The following is a 16074-nucleotide window of genomic DNA, read 5'->3' as shown; positions in this document are numbered from 1 at the left end:
CCACCATCTCATCGAGCCATCCCAAATTTGAAATTTCCCTCTACCCCAAAAGATAAAAATAAATAGCTCCTCATGGGACCAGTGGTAGTAGGTGGGGTGAGAAATTTTATTTTCCATTTCAGCTTGAGCCTGAGAAATTTCGACGAGGCACAAGAAATGGGAAAAATATTTTTTTTGAAATAAAGAAATGGAAAAATATTTTTTTCGAAATAAAGAAATGAAAATATTCCAAACGGAAAAGAAAAGGACGCCAAGGGAGAGAGAAATGTTAGGTGAGGACGTGTGGTGGGGTCCGCATCATGTGGGGTTGGTGCTCGTGGGGTTGGTGAGGGACGGCGACCGCCCAGCGGGTGGCTTCGGCCCCGCTGTGGGGCCGCACGGTCAGTGTCCGGCCGCGACGTCCTCACGTGCGCCCCTGCCCACCGGGCCACCGGCCTCCCCGGATCCAGCGCGGCTATAAATGGCGGCCCCCGAGCATTCCCGAGACCCCGTGCCACACATCCGTCCGCTTCTTCTCCCCTCCTGCCGGTCCCGAATAAAGAGCAGCAGCGCAAGGTGAGCGCCACCTCGCCGCTTCCCTCTCGTTCGATCGCCGTGCTTCTCGCTAGGTCCGTGCTCCTTTGTCTGGGGGTGTGTGGGAAACTGGGTCTTTTCTCTCTCTTTCGGTGAACATTTCTTTGGGGGTGGTGCTGGATCTGTGGTTGAGCTTCTAGCGGTTGCGTGGATCTCGTTTGCTGGTTTCTATTGATTATTAGTAGTAGGCCAACGGATCATTTCGAGGGATTTAAGGGCGCCGGTAGTGTAGAGAATAAGGAGCTATGCATCAGGATTGGAGCAGAAATTGGGGGTTAAAAAAAGTGATTTTTTTTCCTGAATGGAGAAAATTTCTTAGTGAGCAATGGAGAAAAGTTGGGATTTCTTCTGAATTTTCTGGTGTTTCGGTGGGATGTCGTCTGGGTTCTGGTGTTCTGGTTGAGGGAGGGAGCTCTTCGCTTAGATCTTACATCCTCTGCATGCTGTGCTGTCTGCTGTTCGCGAATTTTCAGATCTGAAGGCATCGATTTTACTATTTGTTCGTCGTTCAATTCGAGCTATCTGCAGTCGATTTGGGGATATGCAGATTCTGATTCGTCGATTGTTCCCTTCCGCAGAGGTTGGTGGAGTAATTTACCCCAGAACAATTAGGCAGCAGCAATGGCGGCGGAGAGCTTCCTCTTCACCTCCGAGTCCGTGAACGAGGGGCACCCCGACAAGCTGTGCGACCAGGTGTCGGACGCCGTCCTGGACGCGTGCCTGGCGCAGGACCCCGACAGCAAGGTGGCCTGCGAGACCTGCACCAAGACAAACATGGTGATGGTGTTCGGCGAGATCACCACCAAGGCCACCGTCGACTACGAGAAGATCGTGCGCGACACCTGCCGCGAGATCGGCTTCACCTCCGACGACGTGGGCCTCGACGCCGACCGCTGCAAGGTGCTCGTCAACATCGAACAGCAGTCCCCCGACATCGCGCAGGGCGTGCACGGCCACTTCACCAAGCGCCCCGAGGAGATCGGCGCCGGCGACCAGGGCCACATGTTCGGCTACGCCACCGACGAGACCCCCGAGCTGATGCCGCTCAGCCACGTGCTCGCCACCAAGCTCGGCGCGCGCCTCACCGAGGTCCGCAAGAACGGCACCTGCGCCTGGCTCAGGCCCGACGGCAAGACCCAGGTCACCGTCGAGTACCTCAACGAGGGCGGCGCCATGGTCCCCGTCCGCGTCCACACCGTCCTCATCTCCACCCAGCACGACGAGACCGTCACCAACGACGAGATCGCCGCCGACCTCAAGGAGCACGTCATCAAGCCCGTCATCCCGGAGAAGTACCTCGACGAGAAGACCATCTTCCACCTCAACCCGTCGGGCCGCTTCGTCATCGGAGGCCCCCACGGCGACGCGGGGCTCACCGGCCGCAAGATCATCATTGACACCTACGGCGGCTGGGGCGCCCACGGTGGCGGCGCCTTCTCCGGCAAGGACCCCACCAAGGTCGACCGCAGCGGTGCCTACATCGCCAGGCAGGCGGCCAAGAGCATCGTGGCCAGCGGCCTCGCCCGCCGCTGCCTCGTGCAGGTGTCCTACGCCATCGGCGTGCCCGAGCCCCTGTCGGTGTTCGTCGACTCGTACGGCACCGGCACGATCCCCGACAAGGAGATTCTCAAGATCGTCAAGGAGAACTTCGACTTCAGGCCCGGGATGATCACCATCAACCTCGACCTCAAGAAGGGCGGCAACAGGTTCATCAAGACCGCCGCCTATGGCCACTTCGGGCGTGACGACGCCGACTTCACCTGGGAGGTGGTGAAGCCCCTCAAGTTCGAAAAGGCATCAGCTTAGAGATCGAAGAGGACGTTGAGTGTCTTGTCTCCGTGCTATCATCTACTACCTCTTGCTGCTGATGTTACCTGCAAGCATTGCTGCTGCTGCTGCTGCTCCTGCTCCTGGATGTGTGTCTGATCAGTGACTGGCTGCTTCCTTAGAAGAAGATGCAGAGAAGATGAACAAGAAGGCTTCGGCAATCGCCGCAGCAAGCCATGTCGCCGGTGGCGGCTTAGTGATTGGGTAAAATTTGGTGTGGCAGCCAGGATTACGCGCTGATCTTACCTTGACTAGTTTGGTCGTCCGGTATCTTTTTTTCGTCCTTTCTCCCCGCCCCTTTTCGAGTCGTACTGAAACTGCTGAGAGATTTGCAGTTTTGATCTATCATAATTCGTATGTTACTGTATTTCTTTGTGGCCCCTCAATTTTTTTTTTCTCCGAACATGTCTGAGCACATATTTTATCAAGAGACAGAGACAGAAGATAAGTGTCCAGTACAATTAGAGCCAAGCAGGAGAGGTTCAAGGCTCTAACAACAACTAAGAAAAACAATTACATTACTAAACAGCCGGCGACCTAAGCAGGGAAAGCACAAGTTTGCTTGAAGTCCGCGAGCCGATTGCTGCTTGTTATAAAAAAATTCTTCTATTGCGTGCGCTCATTCCAAATCATCCACGAGGTGAGAAGTCTGTCTCTGAAAACTCTGTTTTGATGTCAATCAAATGACCATATGTGATCTTTTTTTGAAATAAAACCATATGCAATCCAACATAGTACTAGCAATGCGGCACATACTCTCTAACTTGGATAAGCAAAGTCAGGAGTGACTTTTCCTCTCTTGAATGCCGTCCATTGCTCATGCCACGGCTGCTGAAGCTATCAGCATTTTCAATCCATAACCTGTTAAGCCTGCTGTAGTTATCAGCTAAAATAAAGACCACTCAAGGAGTCACACAAGAAACGGCATCTAACAAAAGACATTTTACTTACTAATTGAAGAATTAAACTAGGAATTTAGTTAATTATTTTTTCAATAGTTAAATAATATAAAAACCAAAGTAACTCCCACCAAAAGCCAGTGTCAACAATAGAGTTTACGTGCCTATGAATCTCCACAAATAGCACACAAGTTTGGAATTTTCGTTGCAACAAAATCTCAACAAAAAACCATCAATTAGCTGTGTGTTTTTAGGGTCAACGGGGAGAACGTCCCCACTTGATTCATTTTCATTATGGACCATAACGGCCCGCCTAATAATCAAAATTTTACACCATTTGCCTAACATAAGACGATTTGTGGTTGTGGTATAACCACATGCAACAACACGTGTTAGCTTAAGGACTCAAGCGTGGCACAACCATTGATAAAAGAATTACAACTCACAACATCGCCTCGAGGCCCGGCCAAGATGAGGGGTCGAACTGCAGCGACGATGCACTCCAAGGTGGTAAACGACACCAAGAACCAAGAACGTCGTCATCATTGGGGCTGGCTAGCTTCCGACATGGCTTTCGCCCATGACTCTATTGACCATGTACCTCGTTGCATGAACCCTCAGCGGCTCGCACATTGCAGCGAGGCAACGTCGTCATCATTGGGGCTAGCTAGCTTCCGACATGGCTTTCGCCTGTGATTCTATTGACCATGTACCTCGTTGCATGAACCCTCAGAGGCTCGCACATTGCAGCGAGGCACACGACCATTGATCTTGCTGCGGCTAAGCTGCACCCTACTGTTTGAATCCTTGGTGATGCACCCCGCTGTTTGAATCCTTGGTGATTCGGACGAGTAGCAGGGTGCAACATTTGAGTTGTAGCCATGGTGCCTCCTCTGGAAGAGAGCAGCACGCCAATGCCAAGCAAGGGCGCCCTCTGGCCGTCGAGAGCTCACAAAGACCTCCGCCGTTGTCCTGCCAACCCACGACAGCCTCTTCGAAGGGGCATCGACGCGCTGACTGCATGCAGCAACCGCACAACTGCATCAGCCACCCCTCCAACCAGATGGCGTACTCGCTGCTTGAATCCTATGATTCGCATGAGCAGCAAGGCGAAGCACCGCCAACGGTCGCCGCCTGTTGAGACTTAGGCGCGACCACGACCGCTGTCTGGCCATCCACAGCTGGAGCACCGCTGGAGGTCGAGCAAGAGCCCCAGCGCTAGATCTGGCCGGTGTAGTGGCGGATCCGGCCACCGCCGACCTGCAGCACTGGGAAGCCACCCCAGCCGCTGGTGCAGATCCGACCTGACACGATGCAGATTAGACCTCGGGGGCACCGGATCCGCTCTCAAGACACTGGATCCGGTGCCCCAAGCTCGTCGGCAGTCACCCGAGCTTGCCCCGAGCGACACCTAAAGCACCTTCCACTGCAGACGCTCTAGCCGGGGCTTGATGCGCCGCCGGCCTCCCGCCTGACTGTGTCCAACGCTGAGCCCAGCTGCGATCGCGAGCTTGGCCACCGAGCGCCAGCCCGCGCGCTCGCAACCTTTCGGAGTGGGAGCCTCGCCGCCACCCTCCTTGCAGTCTGCGCGGGCTTCCGGCAGTCCCACAACGACGAGGTGGAAGAAGGAGGAAGGGGCTGGTGGCAGCCCTAGGGTTGCCGCCGCCCTAGTCGCCCACGTGGGGGCCTAGCTGCTTCTTTGTCAGATGAAGTATAAACCCATCTCGATGTATTATCCTTGGTGCGGATTATTTTTGTTATTTGGATTATGGAACTGTGTAAAATACTTAAGTAAATGTTTGTTTAATTTTACTTAAGCAAGTTAGAGAATCTTAGCCTTTCGGCCATGAGCTGTCGTAGCAAACTCACAAATCCTCCATCCAGTTTGTGCTGCTCTGTTGCTGCCCTTTGAGCACCATGAAAGATTCATGTGACCTCTGGCCACTGTGAAAGGCTGAAAGGTACACAGTTGATACTGCAATTGGCAAGAGAGGGGACGGGCCTGGATCTTTGTTGTTTCCACAAGTAGCCAACTTGATTACTTGAACCAGTGCCCACTGCCTACTAGCACCCAAATGTTGCACAGTGAAATCTGTGCTCACCTCCTACACTCGGGCAGACCCTACAATGCTGGCCTCAATCAGGAGCAGCCGCAGAACGCCGCCGATCGTTCCTGTCATGAGATCCGGGCCGAGGCAAAGGCAACAGTTTCTGCCTGCAGGGCATGGTGGGTGCGAAATTGAAGTGCCGAAAATGGGGCGGCCGGCGGCGACGAGCGGCGGCCGGTGGCGGTGGGTGGGGGCTGGGCTTGCCTGGCCGCGGATCTGGAATTCTAGATGCGAGTGCGAGCACGCCACGTGACGATAGCGGCAGGTGAGCAACCCGGCGTGGAGCCGGCGTCCAGCCACACGCCGGCGGCGTCCGCGAGCGACGGGCAGGCATGGCCGTTTCCGCGATCCAGATCAGCACCGTCCATCTGGCATGTGGCTCCACTGATCGGTGGCCCCATACCGGCCATAAGCGCAATCAGCCGTACGATCAGCGCTCAGGCTCCCATTTTTTCTTATTTATTAAAAATCATGAGATTCACGACGGGCATGGAACATGTTTTGTTTCTTTGTTAATTATGAAGACGCAATCATGATTTATGGCATATCCGTTCAAAAACCAAAACAGTTGACACTGACAGCCATGGCAGGGTTAGCAAGAATTCAACTGTTGACAGTGAACTTGACAGCCAGCCGTGGAGCCGGCGTACAGGCTCTCAGTCATGCCATGCACGTGTTTGGCCGGCTATTTTCGCCGTAAACCGAGCAAAGCAGCAATGCCAAAATGGGAGGGAAACAAACAAACACGCGCAGAAGTGTGAGATGGCAAACCTTTTGCCTCGTAGCGCATTGGTTTTTGTAGTGAAATAGACTGAAAAATGTCGGATTACACCATCTGGCTGGTGAGAAATCGTCGGCGCGTCTGGCCGTGACGCCGGCCGGCCGGCCGTTGAGGGTGCCGGCGGGGTGGTTTCTGATCGGTGGCCAGAAACCGGCCATCACCGCACCACAACTGACCCCACAATAGATCGCATTCAGTCGTAGGTCGGCAGCCTATCGTCCATGTCCTTCAGGTCAAGCTCACAATTTCTTTTCCTTTTTTCCTTGAAGAAACACTTGTGGGGGCCTGGAGCATGCTGCTTCTTGTTTTTTTATTACAGTGAAGAAGGTAGCATGATTTAATACTGGTTTCCATTCGTGTAGCCACATGGTTTACTATCTTATATAAATGCATTCATCGCGTGCACCGACAGTCTTCTAGCTGCGGAGAAAATATCTATCGGAAAAAGGCGTTGTGCTTGCTTAGCTTCTTTTTAAATATACATGATTTTTAAGATGAACTAATTAGTTCATTCTAAATATTATACTCCCTTGTTCCACAATGTAGATCCCAAATCTAATTTTTGCTATGCATCTAGCCATCTAGTTCTAGATAAGCACTAAGTCTAGATATATGATAGTTTATGTATCTAGATTTGTCAAAACGATCTATGAATTGGAATAGAGGGAGTATATAAAAAATAGACGGAATGTCTGACGTGCCAATTCTCGTTTGTTGTGCGTGAGACAGTGAGAGCCTGTGCAAAGGGGGAAAAAATCAAAATGGAAACCGACTTGAAACCACACATTCTATATATCCCCTTGGCGTGATCACGACGTATATTGGATCACAAATATTCTTCAGAAAGGGACTTATCTGTCCAAGACTTTTAATGACTTCAATAACGGCTTCACTCTGCTAACTAGAGAGCTCGCGGGTATTTATTTACTTTGGTTCTTAGGCCAGTCTCAGTGAGAGGGTCATGAGAGTCATGAGCATTAAATTTGCTGATGTGACAAAAGATAGAAGGGAGAGTGTCATGAGATGTGAGAGGAATGTCATCACCATGACACTCAACCGGCTCAGTTACCTACTCCCTCCATACTCGAAAAGAATGTCGTTTTGGACAAGATTTGTGTCAAACATTGGGAACATAAATCATGAATAGCTTTTAAGTTGTTGAGTTTCAAAATATAAAAATTATATGAATATATTTGTCTTGAAAAATATTTTCATAAAAGTATAAATATATCACTTTGTGATAAATATTTTTATAAAAATAAGAAGTCAAAGTTAAGCTTTGGAGACCGTATGGCTGTCCAAAATGACATTTTTTTTTAAGTATGGAGGGAGTAGTTTATAATCTAGGTAACCGTGCGATGACACTCCCCACTAGTGTGGCCTTAGTGTACATGAGAAGTTTGTTTTTTCTTTCTCTATCCGAGTGATTAAGTTTAGGTTTACCAAAACGGCTGACAAGGTCAAATAGAATTCAACTGCTGCTACTGAACTTGTTGAATAGTGCACAAACTTGCTTTCGAGATTTCCCAACTATTTATCCACGTCTTCTCTGTTCACCTTGTACATGGTTTTAGTTTCAAATTCTATGAGATGAAAGTTTGCAAAAAAAAAAAGAATAAGAATATTTCTACTGTCGTTTTTCATCTATATATCTTTTTCTGCTATACTATTTCGAATATGAAAATGATATGATGGGGGGCAGAGGCAGGATCCGATTTGGCGTAGCGCGTTTGGCCAAGAAGCAAACTTTGCCAGTGGTGGCGTGTTGGTTCCATTGAGCTGGGGCCCCATACCGGCCATCACCACCATACGAGCCCCATCTATACACATGCTCATCTCGTTCACATGCAGACAAGAGGCCGGATTTGGAATCCTTTTTCTAAAAAAAAATGTCCATGGAGGCACATGGAGCCTACCCTTGTCATCTTTCTATTGTGAAAACGCAAGCATAATAATTAATATCATGCATCGTACGTGCAGCATCAAAGCAGCAATTATCCTATCGCCAGCGAAATAATATCTAGGTTTCGATGGTGGAAAACATCTACTCTCTCCATTCCAAATTATAATTTATTTTGACTCTTCTACATATATATTTTTTTTCTCTGTATCTAGATATTGGGTATATATCTGCATATATAGAGAAATGATGTATTTAGAGAAATCAAAACAACCTATAATTTGGGACTATAATTCCATTCAAAAAATTATGTTTCAAAAAATATAATTTGGGACAGAATGAGACCATAGGGGATGCCATTTGAGAATGGAAAAATCAACCCATAAATTGCTTGAAATCATGTGGTGTCCGCTAACTTTTGATCTTTTGGGAGGTGTTCACCATTGCTCTAATTATGTTGGAGCATATGAATATAAAAAACTCGACCGTGTGGAGCATGGAGCATATGAATATCATTTTGAAAGAATTCACCCACTGAAAATGAGAACCGAGTGCCACTTGGATGGTTGGTAGAGCTGTTTACACCATGACTTTTCGCGTTCGCGCGCGGAGGAAGTAGACCAACCACGGCACAAGAGGAAAAAAAATCCCCGTGGTGGCGACCATCCATCTGCTGCCGAGATCCCTTTTCCTCCTTGGGGGAGCACTTGCATGTCTGAGCTTCTTTGAAGCATCTTGGCTGGTGCTGAGTGCTCAACTTCGACTGCAACTTTTCTTTTCCTAGTCAAACCTCCTGCGATCCGTGGTGGCACGTCGTGCGCGAGGCACCGAGGTAACGTACGACGGCCACCGCCACGCCCACGCGCCACGACGGCGACGACGACGACGACGAAGTAGCTAGGCAGGCAGCTGGAGCTGGAAATTAATTGAAGTCAGGCAGGCGCGGCTGAACTAGTGCGCTGTTGCCGGTAGGTAGTAGTGGTGCGTTGGTGTTGCTGAACTAACCTGCGAAGCCGGCCTTCGGCCACATGCACAAGTTGGACGAGCTGGCCACCGGCCTTGACCTGACCAAGAGCTGGCGTGGCTCAGCTCCAGCGCTGTCTCGCCTCACCGTCCACTACTAGAAAACACGCCATGAGAACCAGTTGAAAACACCCTTCGGCACTGGTTTTCCAACCGGTTCCCCCAAACCGAGACCAATAGCGCCTTCCTAAGACTCCGGGTATTTAACCCGGTGCCTTAGGTTTCCATTGGCACCGGTTGGAATGATATTTTCCTTTTTTTCCCGTATTCTAGTTTTATTTATTTTATTTATTACTATTTATTTTTTTATAATTGCTAAACGCACCGGAGCTCTACAGTAGTATACGTTCATTGGTCGTACGTATGTGTTCATTTTCAGAGAATATCTGAAACTAACTAAAAGTGAAATGCAAGCATATAATTAAGCTAATTAGATGAACTAATATATTTACAAATATACAAACACCAAGACATCACGTTAAGAAATATTTACAAATGTACAAGTCATGTTTGTAGTCCAACTACTGGGCCCCTCAGGAGCTCGATGGAAGTCCTCTATGGATGTGACCGTCGAGGTAGAACTTGCCTCTAGGATCCAGGATCTCGTGCAAAATGAATCCGGCGAGCTGCTCGCACACGGCGTTGATAAGATCAGTAGAGTAACATTCATCCCCCATTTGAGACATCTATCATTTAGGAAAAAAGGACTGATGTATTAACATCATGTGCGTTAGTACAATTATGAAAATGTACTAGTGAACGGTTTGACGTACTCTCATGTCCTCCGTAGTAGGCTTCCCGCATGGAGTCATGATATGCAAGTAGTCGCATACATAGTACCTGCACCAATCAGTTCCTTGTGGTTGTCTCGCACACTTAAGGAGAAACAAATAAATTACTCAGTTTAGAACAGTTTAGGATTACTTAACTAGACAAATCTTTGTGAATCAACATACCGGATAATCTATTTTAACGTTCAGTTCGGGCCTCCATTGACCACGTCCTTTGTTATTTTTCACAAATTTTTCCAAACCCTGCGCTCAAAATTAAGTTTGATATTCAGGAATTGTTATTAATAGAAAAAGGATTTGATTGTGCAAACTGAACTTATCTGTTCAAGGGGTCTATGATATATTAGATTGCAGACTTTAGATTTCTCATTGAGTCAAAGACTATAAGATTGCCGGTCTCTATGGAAAGTATGAGTAAAATTCAATAATAACTGCAGATATATATAGGATATATATACATACATGCATTAGACAACTTAGTATTTATTTAGTAATATAACAGAGGATTGAGTCGACCAAGGCTTACCCAAAGTTGTATGGTATGAATATATAAAATTTGTAATTTTGCCTAGTCAACGAATCATACATATTTTGGCACGTTTCCTTGTAATTTTCGTTGAGCACTTTCTGGTTGACTAGCAAAGGAGACATGAAGCCGATTTGATGGTGCCATCCATATTTTTGGCTTCTTTGGGTCTCCTGTCTAAATGATACAATAGAAATTTTATAATGCACACATATAATTATGTTCTTGTTAACAAAAAGTATTAATGTAGAGGTAAGTGATACTTACAAAACCCAAATGGTGATGATAGAGGCGTCGAGGGCTTATCGATGGTAAATGTGGTATAAATTTTCTAAGTACACCCAGAAGTCATCCTCCCCGCGGAAGAAATCATGGTCACGATACTTGACTCCAAACATTTTCCCTTTGTCATTCGACATTCGCAGGTACCATCTATGCAAATTGAACATCTGCGTGCCTAGACTTTTCTCCTCTTCCTCAGTGATAAAAGATTTTCCATGCTGGAATGAAGTAAGAACGGGAGCGACAGGGATTTCCGCCTCCACTTGCCACATTGTCTTCTCTAGCGTTAATCCAGTTTCAGAAAGAAATATCGTGGCCTGTAGGTCCGCCTGGAGTTGTACGTCCGTCGGGTGTAGGAGTGGCAACCCTGGCACCCGGAGGGGCTCGAGTTCTTTTTGTTGTGTGCCAAGCTGAGGAATGGTCTTGCCACATTTTTTCTTCCCATTTGTCACCTTGTGTGCCTTTGTTAGAGTACGTTTATAGTCTGAGGGTTTTTCGGTTGTGTCGGGTTGTCTAGGCTCGCGAGAAGCTTTTTCCCTAATTCTAGAGGTACCTTTTCCCTCGGCAGGGGGACTTTAGGCTTCAACTGTTCTTTTATATATTGAGCTGTCTCCTCTTCCAACTCCTCAGCGGCCTTCTCGTAGGTCAATTTTCTTTCGATCGTTTTCTGCTTCTTCTTTGAGGGTCCAGCCGCTGAGAGGGATGCTGTCTTTTTTTTTCTTTTCTTTTTCTGGTGCAGGAGGAGTTGGAGTACTCGTGGCCCTTTGCACCGGCGAAGATGGTGGTGAGGGAGCTGGTTGTGGGGACGGCGGTGAGGGAGGCCGTGGAGACGGGCGATAGGTATGCACGGGAGCCGTTGTGCTTGCAGTAAGTTTGATGTCGGCCTTGCGCTATAGAACGATCCCGTGCATTGCGTCTCCCAATGTCTTCTCTCCATCCCCTCCAACAAAATCGAGCTCAAGATCCTCATTGTTTCCAACTATCTGCTCGACTGAGACGGAGGTGTAGCCAGGGGGTATTGGCCTTCCATGAAATATAGTACAAGGATTCAGGGGCAGGGCTGACCCGTATGCGACATGAATGGATATATTCTTTGCTCGCACATGAAGCTCGCACGGTGTCAGCATGGTGACATCATCCACTGGATACCTCTGGTCATCTACCGCCGTTGGCTCAATCTGGGGTTGTTGTTCAGCTTGAACGTCGGGCGCGGCCGTGGATGCACAGCTGCTGCGTCGCTGAGGCAGGGCTTATCACAACATCCGGGTGCGACCCAGCAGTGCCCCTTTGGCTCAGAGCTGGCGCAATTGCCTCATTGACCCTGGCGTCCATTTGAGATTCCAAGGACACAACCTTCCTGTTCATCTCTTCTTGTATGGCACGGAGTTTCTCTTCTTGTTCGGCTTTGCTCTTTCGGTGAGTCTTGTAAGAGAAATCTCCGGCCCAAGTAACTTTCCATGGGACCACACCGATGCCGCGGGCTCGTCCAGGGTGTTTTGGATTCTTTAATGCCCTTATCAGCTCATCATTCTCCCTTTGAGGCTGGAATGTTCCTTGTTGGGCCTCATCTATTGCAGCGACCAGATCGTGAGACACTTCTTGCATATGCTCGGGCACGACCAAAGTTCCATCCAACTGGTTTAGTGTCACGCCATTAGCAAATAACCACCACTTGGATCTATCCGGCCAATCCCAAGTCGTCGGCCTGATGCCTCTGTCCATAAGGTCCTGCTCCATCTTCTGCCATTTCTTTATTGCCTTCTTATACCCTCCAGCCCCAAGGTGGTGGCTGGACTTCTTATTTGCTGCATTCACCTTGGCCTGTTGGGATTTTTCTTGGGCTTCCTCTGAAAGTTTGTATTGTTTGAACTCCTCCCAGTATGGTTTAACTTGAGGAAGATCGTCCCAGTTTTGCTTCTTATCCTTCTTGATGTAATTGGTGTACAACTTCTTCTTGAAACCTGCAAAGGCAAGGGCCATCTTTTTCAAGGCATATTTCTTCACAAGTTCTTCATCAACTCCTTCAGGAAGAGTGAACATATCCTTGAGTTCTGTCCATAGTATTTTCTTCTGATGTGGAGGCATGGCGTGTTGTTGTTCTTCTGGTTTGCTCAATTTCCATAGTCTTGTGGTGATCGGAATTTTCGCCCGAACAATAACCCCACATTGATTGACAAATTTCATGCTAGCAGCCTCTGGAGCACTTGGACAGTCCTCCGCGTCCACTTCTGTGACGACCTGTCTTCCCTCCATTTTCTTGGTTGGCCGGCGTCTCCCTTTTGACTGGCTCGATGCGGAAGTCGACTAAATTACAAAAAAGATATATTAATTGCAAAAGTAATCTACCAAAGTCACCATGCATATAGTTTTAAGATTCATACTGGAACATGCTACTGATGATTGGGTGGCGGCGCAAATTCATCATCTTCTTCATCGGCATCTCCAGACATATTCAGGAACGAATCAGCTGTCCGAGCATCTTCTTCAGCAATTGGCTGGGTGGTGTTGGCCCTCGTATCTTCGTTTATTGCGTCCAACATGTATTGCTCGGCGGCCTCGTCATCACCGAAGGGGTCCATCCTTAACTGAAAGAGTGTGAATGTGTTAGAGTCTGTAACCATCCTTAACTGCAGCACGAGAATGTGTGTGTGTGTGAGAGAGAGTGTGTGTGTGTGTGTGAGAGAGAGAGAGAGAGTGAGAGAGTGTGAGGAGTGTGTGTGTGTGTTTGTGAGAGTTTGAGAGAGAGAGTGTGTGTGTGTGTGTGTGTGTGAGAGAGAGAGAGAGAGTTTGAGAGAGAGAGAGTGTGTGTGTCTGTGTGTGTTAGTGGGAGAGAGAGAGAGAGTGAGTGTGTGTGTGTGAGAGAGAGAGTGTGTGAGTGTGCGCGCGCGTGTGTGTGAGCGAGAGAGTGAGCGTCGGTGACATGGAGACAACGAGAGGATGTAAAGAAAATAGATATTTACATTGAATAAGAACATAGGTATTTACATCTCATAATTGACATAGAAATACACATGTAAAGAAAAAGTAATTAAAGGAAAAACTATATCCATAATTCAATTCTAAGAATATCCATAATTGAATTCTAAGAAATATCTCTACAAGAAATATTCTCTATAATTCTAGTTCTATAATTCTCTATAATTCACTATATAATTCTAAGAAATATATCTATTACAAATATTCTCTATAATTCTCTACAATTCTAGTTCTATAATTCTCTATAATTCACTATATAATTCTAAGAAATATATCTGATGCTCCAAATTTTCAGGCAGGCTAATATCACTAAAAGCAAGCACTGGAATAAAACTTAGCTTTTTCGTACAAGAGGAACTATTTATACTAATTAAATGGCATCTAATCAAGATTTAACAGAATATATAGTCACAATGTTCAAAAAAATTTCAAACTTTTGCATTGGTGTTCTTTTAGTGCTATAAGAGCATGGAAAAAGTTTCATTCATAGCACTGGAGCAGATCAACCAGAAATAAATCCTTAAGTTTATGACTAGATCTAACAAGGTGTGGGTTTTCATCTAGCTAGAGTTGTCCATTGGTGTTCCAAATTTTGCACAGAGCTATTCTTGGCATGGAGCATAACATATCCAAAAATCAGTTATAGTTCACAAGTAGAACTCCTAGAACATTTATCCCTTATTTATTCTTTCATTTAACATGCAATTAAAACTATTCGATTTCAGCCAAAGTGGATATTTACAAAGTTGTAGAATATTTTCAGAGAGTCCAAAACATTTGAGTTTGCATTTTTCTGATTTTTCCTCCATTTGATATCGATTTTACAAGTTCACAGGTTTGAATTTAGAAAGTTTCTTGAAATCTTTACATTTCAGCCCCTAGATCTAACACTTGGGTCCTTTTTATTTGCAGATATGCCCTTGGTCACCGGAGCTCGAGCAGAGCTTCCCTTGCCAGCGATGTTCCAGCGAGGATAGGCCTCGGCGGCGTGTTCTGGGTAGGGGATAAGCAAGAGGGACTTCAAGCGCACCTTTTGGTGCTCGGGGTTGAGGTCGGGGAGGATAGTAACGGCGGCTCGACGTCGGGAGGCAGTGCACCGGCGGCGGAGTTGACGGCGAAGCTGCTCCGGTGGCTCGGGACGACTTGGCGGCGTCGACATCGAGGGTCCTGGCGGTGGTGGCGGCGGCGGTGGACGATCGTCGGAGGGGGCGACGGCGGCGTCGAGGATCGGGGGCGTCGAGAGGGCCGGTAGTGGAAGGGAGAAGTGAGGAAGAAGAGAGAACAGGGCACACCTTTTATACTATCGAGCCTTTGGCACCGGGTGAAAACACCACCCGGTGCCAAAAATGTCCTAAGGCACCGGTTGGAATACCACCCGGTTCCAATGGTTGGAATACCCCCCAGTGCCAATGGAGAGCCATAGGCACCGGGTGGAGATATCACCCGGTGCCAAAAGCCTCAACGGGCGGGAAATGAAAAGGGCCTAAGGCACCGGTTGGAATCAGAAAACCGGTGCCTTAGGCTCTTTTCAGAAGTACTTTAGATGTTTTGCCGCCTTGAAACACGAAATCACAACATAGCTCAATGGAAAGCCAAAGATATTTATTCACCGCAGCCCGGGTTCGACTCCAGGTCACCAATTTTCTTTTGTCCAAAGACATTGGCACCGGTTGAAAATGTCAACCGGTTCCAATAGGTTTTACTGAAAATTGAATAATACATCATTTAAATGCACAATAAATTATTTAAATACATAATAAATCAGATAATTGCATAATAATTCTTTTGATTACATAATAAATCATTTAAATTCATAATAAATCAGATAATTGCATGATAAATCATTTAAATGCATAATAAATCAGATAATTGCATAATAAATCATTTAAATACATAATAAATAGTATAAATGCATAATAATTCTATTAGTTACATAATAAATAATTTAAATGAATAATAAATCTGGTAATTGCATAATAAATCATTTAAATGCACAATAAAGCGGATAATTGCATAATAAATTTGATAATTGCCATAACAATCATAGATAATCATTAATATCATGTTCACGGAAAATATTACAAGACATATTTATTCAACTAATGGAATATTAACGATGGTTCGCTTTACAATCGTCACTTCATTGTGATCATGGCGTGCGTAGGGAGCCTCCTCTTCGGCTAAAAGTATACTTGTGTCAACCTCCACTTCGAATGGAGTCATATCTTCAACCTTGTTGTATTCTTCTTCATCTATGACATCGTCGACTCCCACAATTTTCCTTTTGCCTGCCAGAACAATATGGCGCTTTGGCTCATCTCCGGCACCTAGAAAACTTGATTTATTCCTGGACTTGTCCTTTCTCAGTTTGCTAGACATGTCCTGCAC

At 46.9% G+C, this 16074-nt stretch overlaps 1 protein-coding gene across 2 annotated transcripts; it reads left to right on the top strand.

Annotated features, from left to right (window-relative positions):
* Nucleotides 1-423: 423 nt before the first annotated feature.
* On the top strand, nt 424-2770 carry LOC120676141 (S-adenosylmethionine synthase 1). Of its 2 annotated transcripts, none has more exons than XM_039957361.1 (2): nt 424-555; nt 1152-2770. In XM_039957361.1, exon 2 carries the CDS (start codon nt 1195-1197, stop codon nt 2377-2379), a length of 1185 nt encoding a protein of 394 aa, XP_039813295.1. In that variant the 5' UTR covers nt 424-555; nt 1152-1194; the 3' UTR covers nt 2380-2770. The 2 variants fall into 2 exon arrangements, with proteins under 2 accessions (XP_039813295.1, XP_039813296.1); XM_039957362.1 differs by having other exon boundaries at nt 478-608.
* The last annotated feature ends 13304 nt before the right edge of the window (nt 2771-16074 follow it).

Source organism: Panicum virgatum, chromosome 5N (assembly GCF_016808335.1).
Source record: "Panicum virgatum strain AP13 chromosome 5N, P.virgatum_v5, whole genome shotgun sequence".
Classification (NCBI taxonomy): Eukaryota; Viridiplantae; Streptophyta; class Magnoliopsida; order Poales; family Poaceae; genus Panicum; species Panicum virgatum.
The sequence above is the reverse complement of the archived record's forward strand: the minus strand, read 5'-3'. Positions and strand labels throughout refer to the sequence as shown.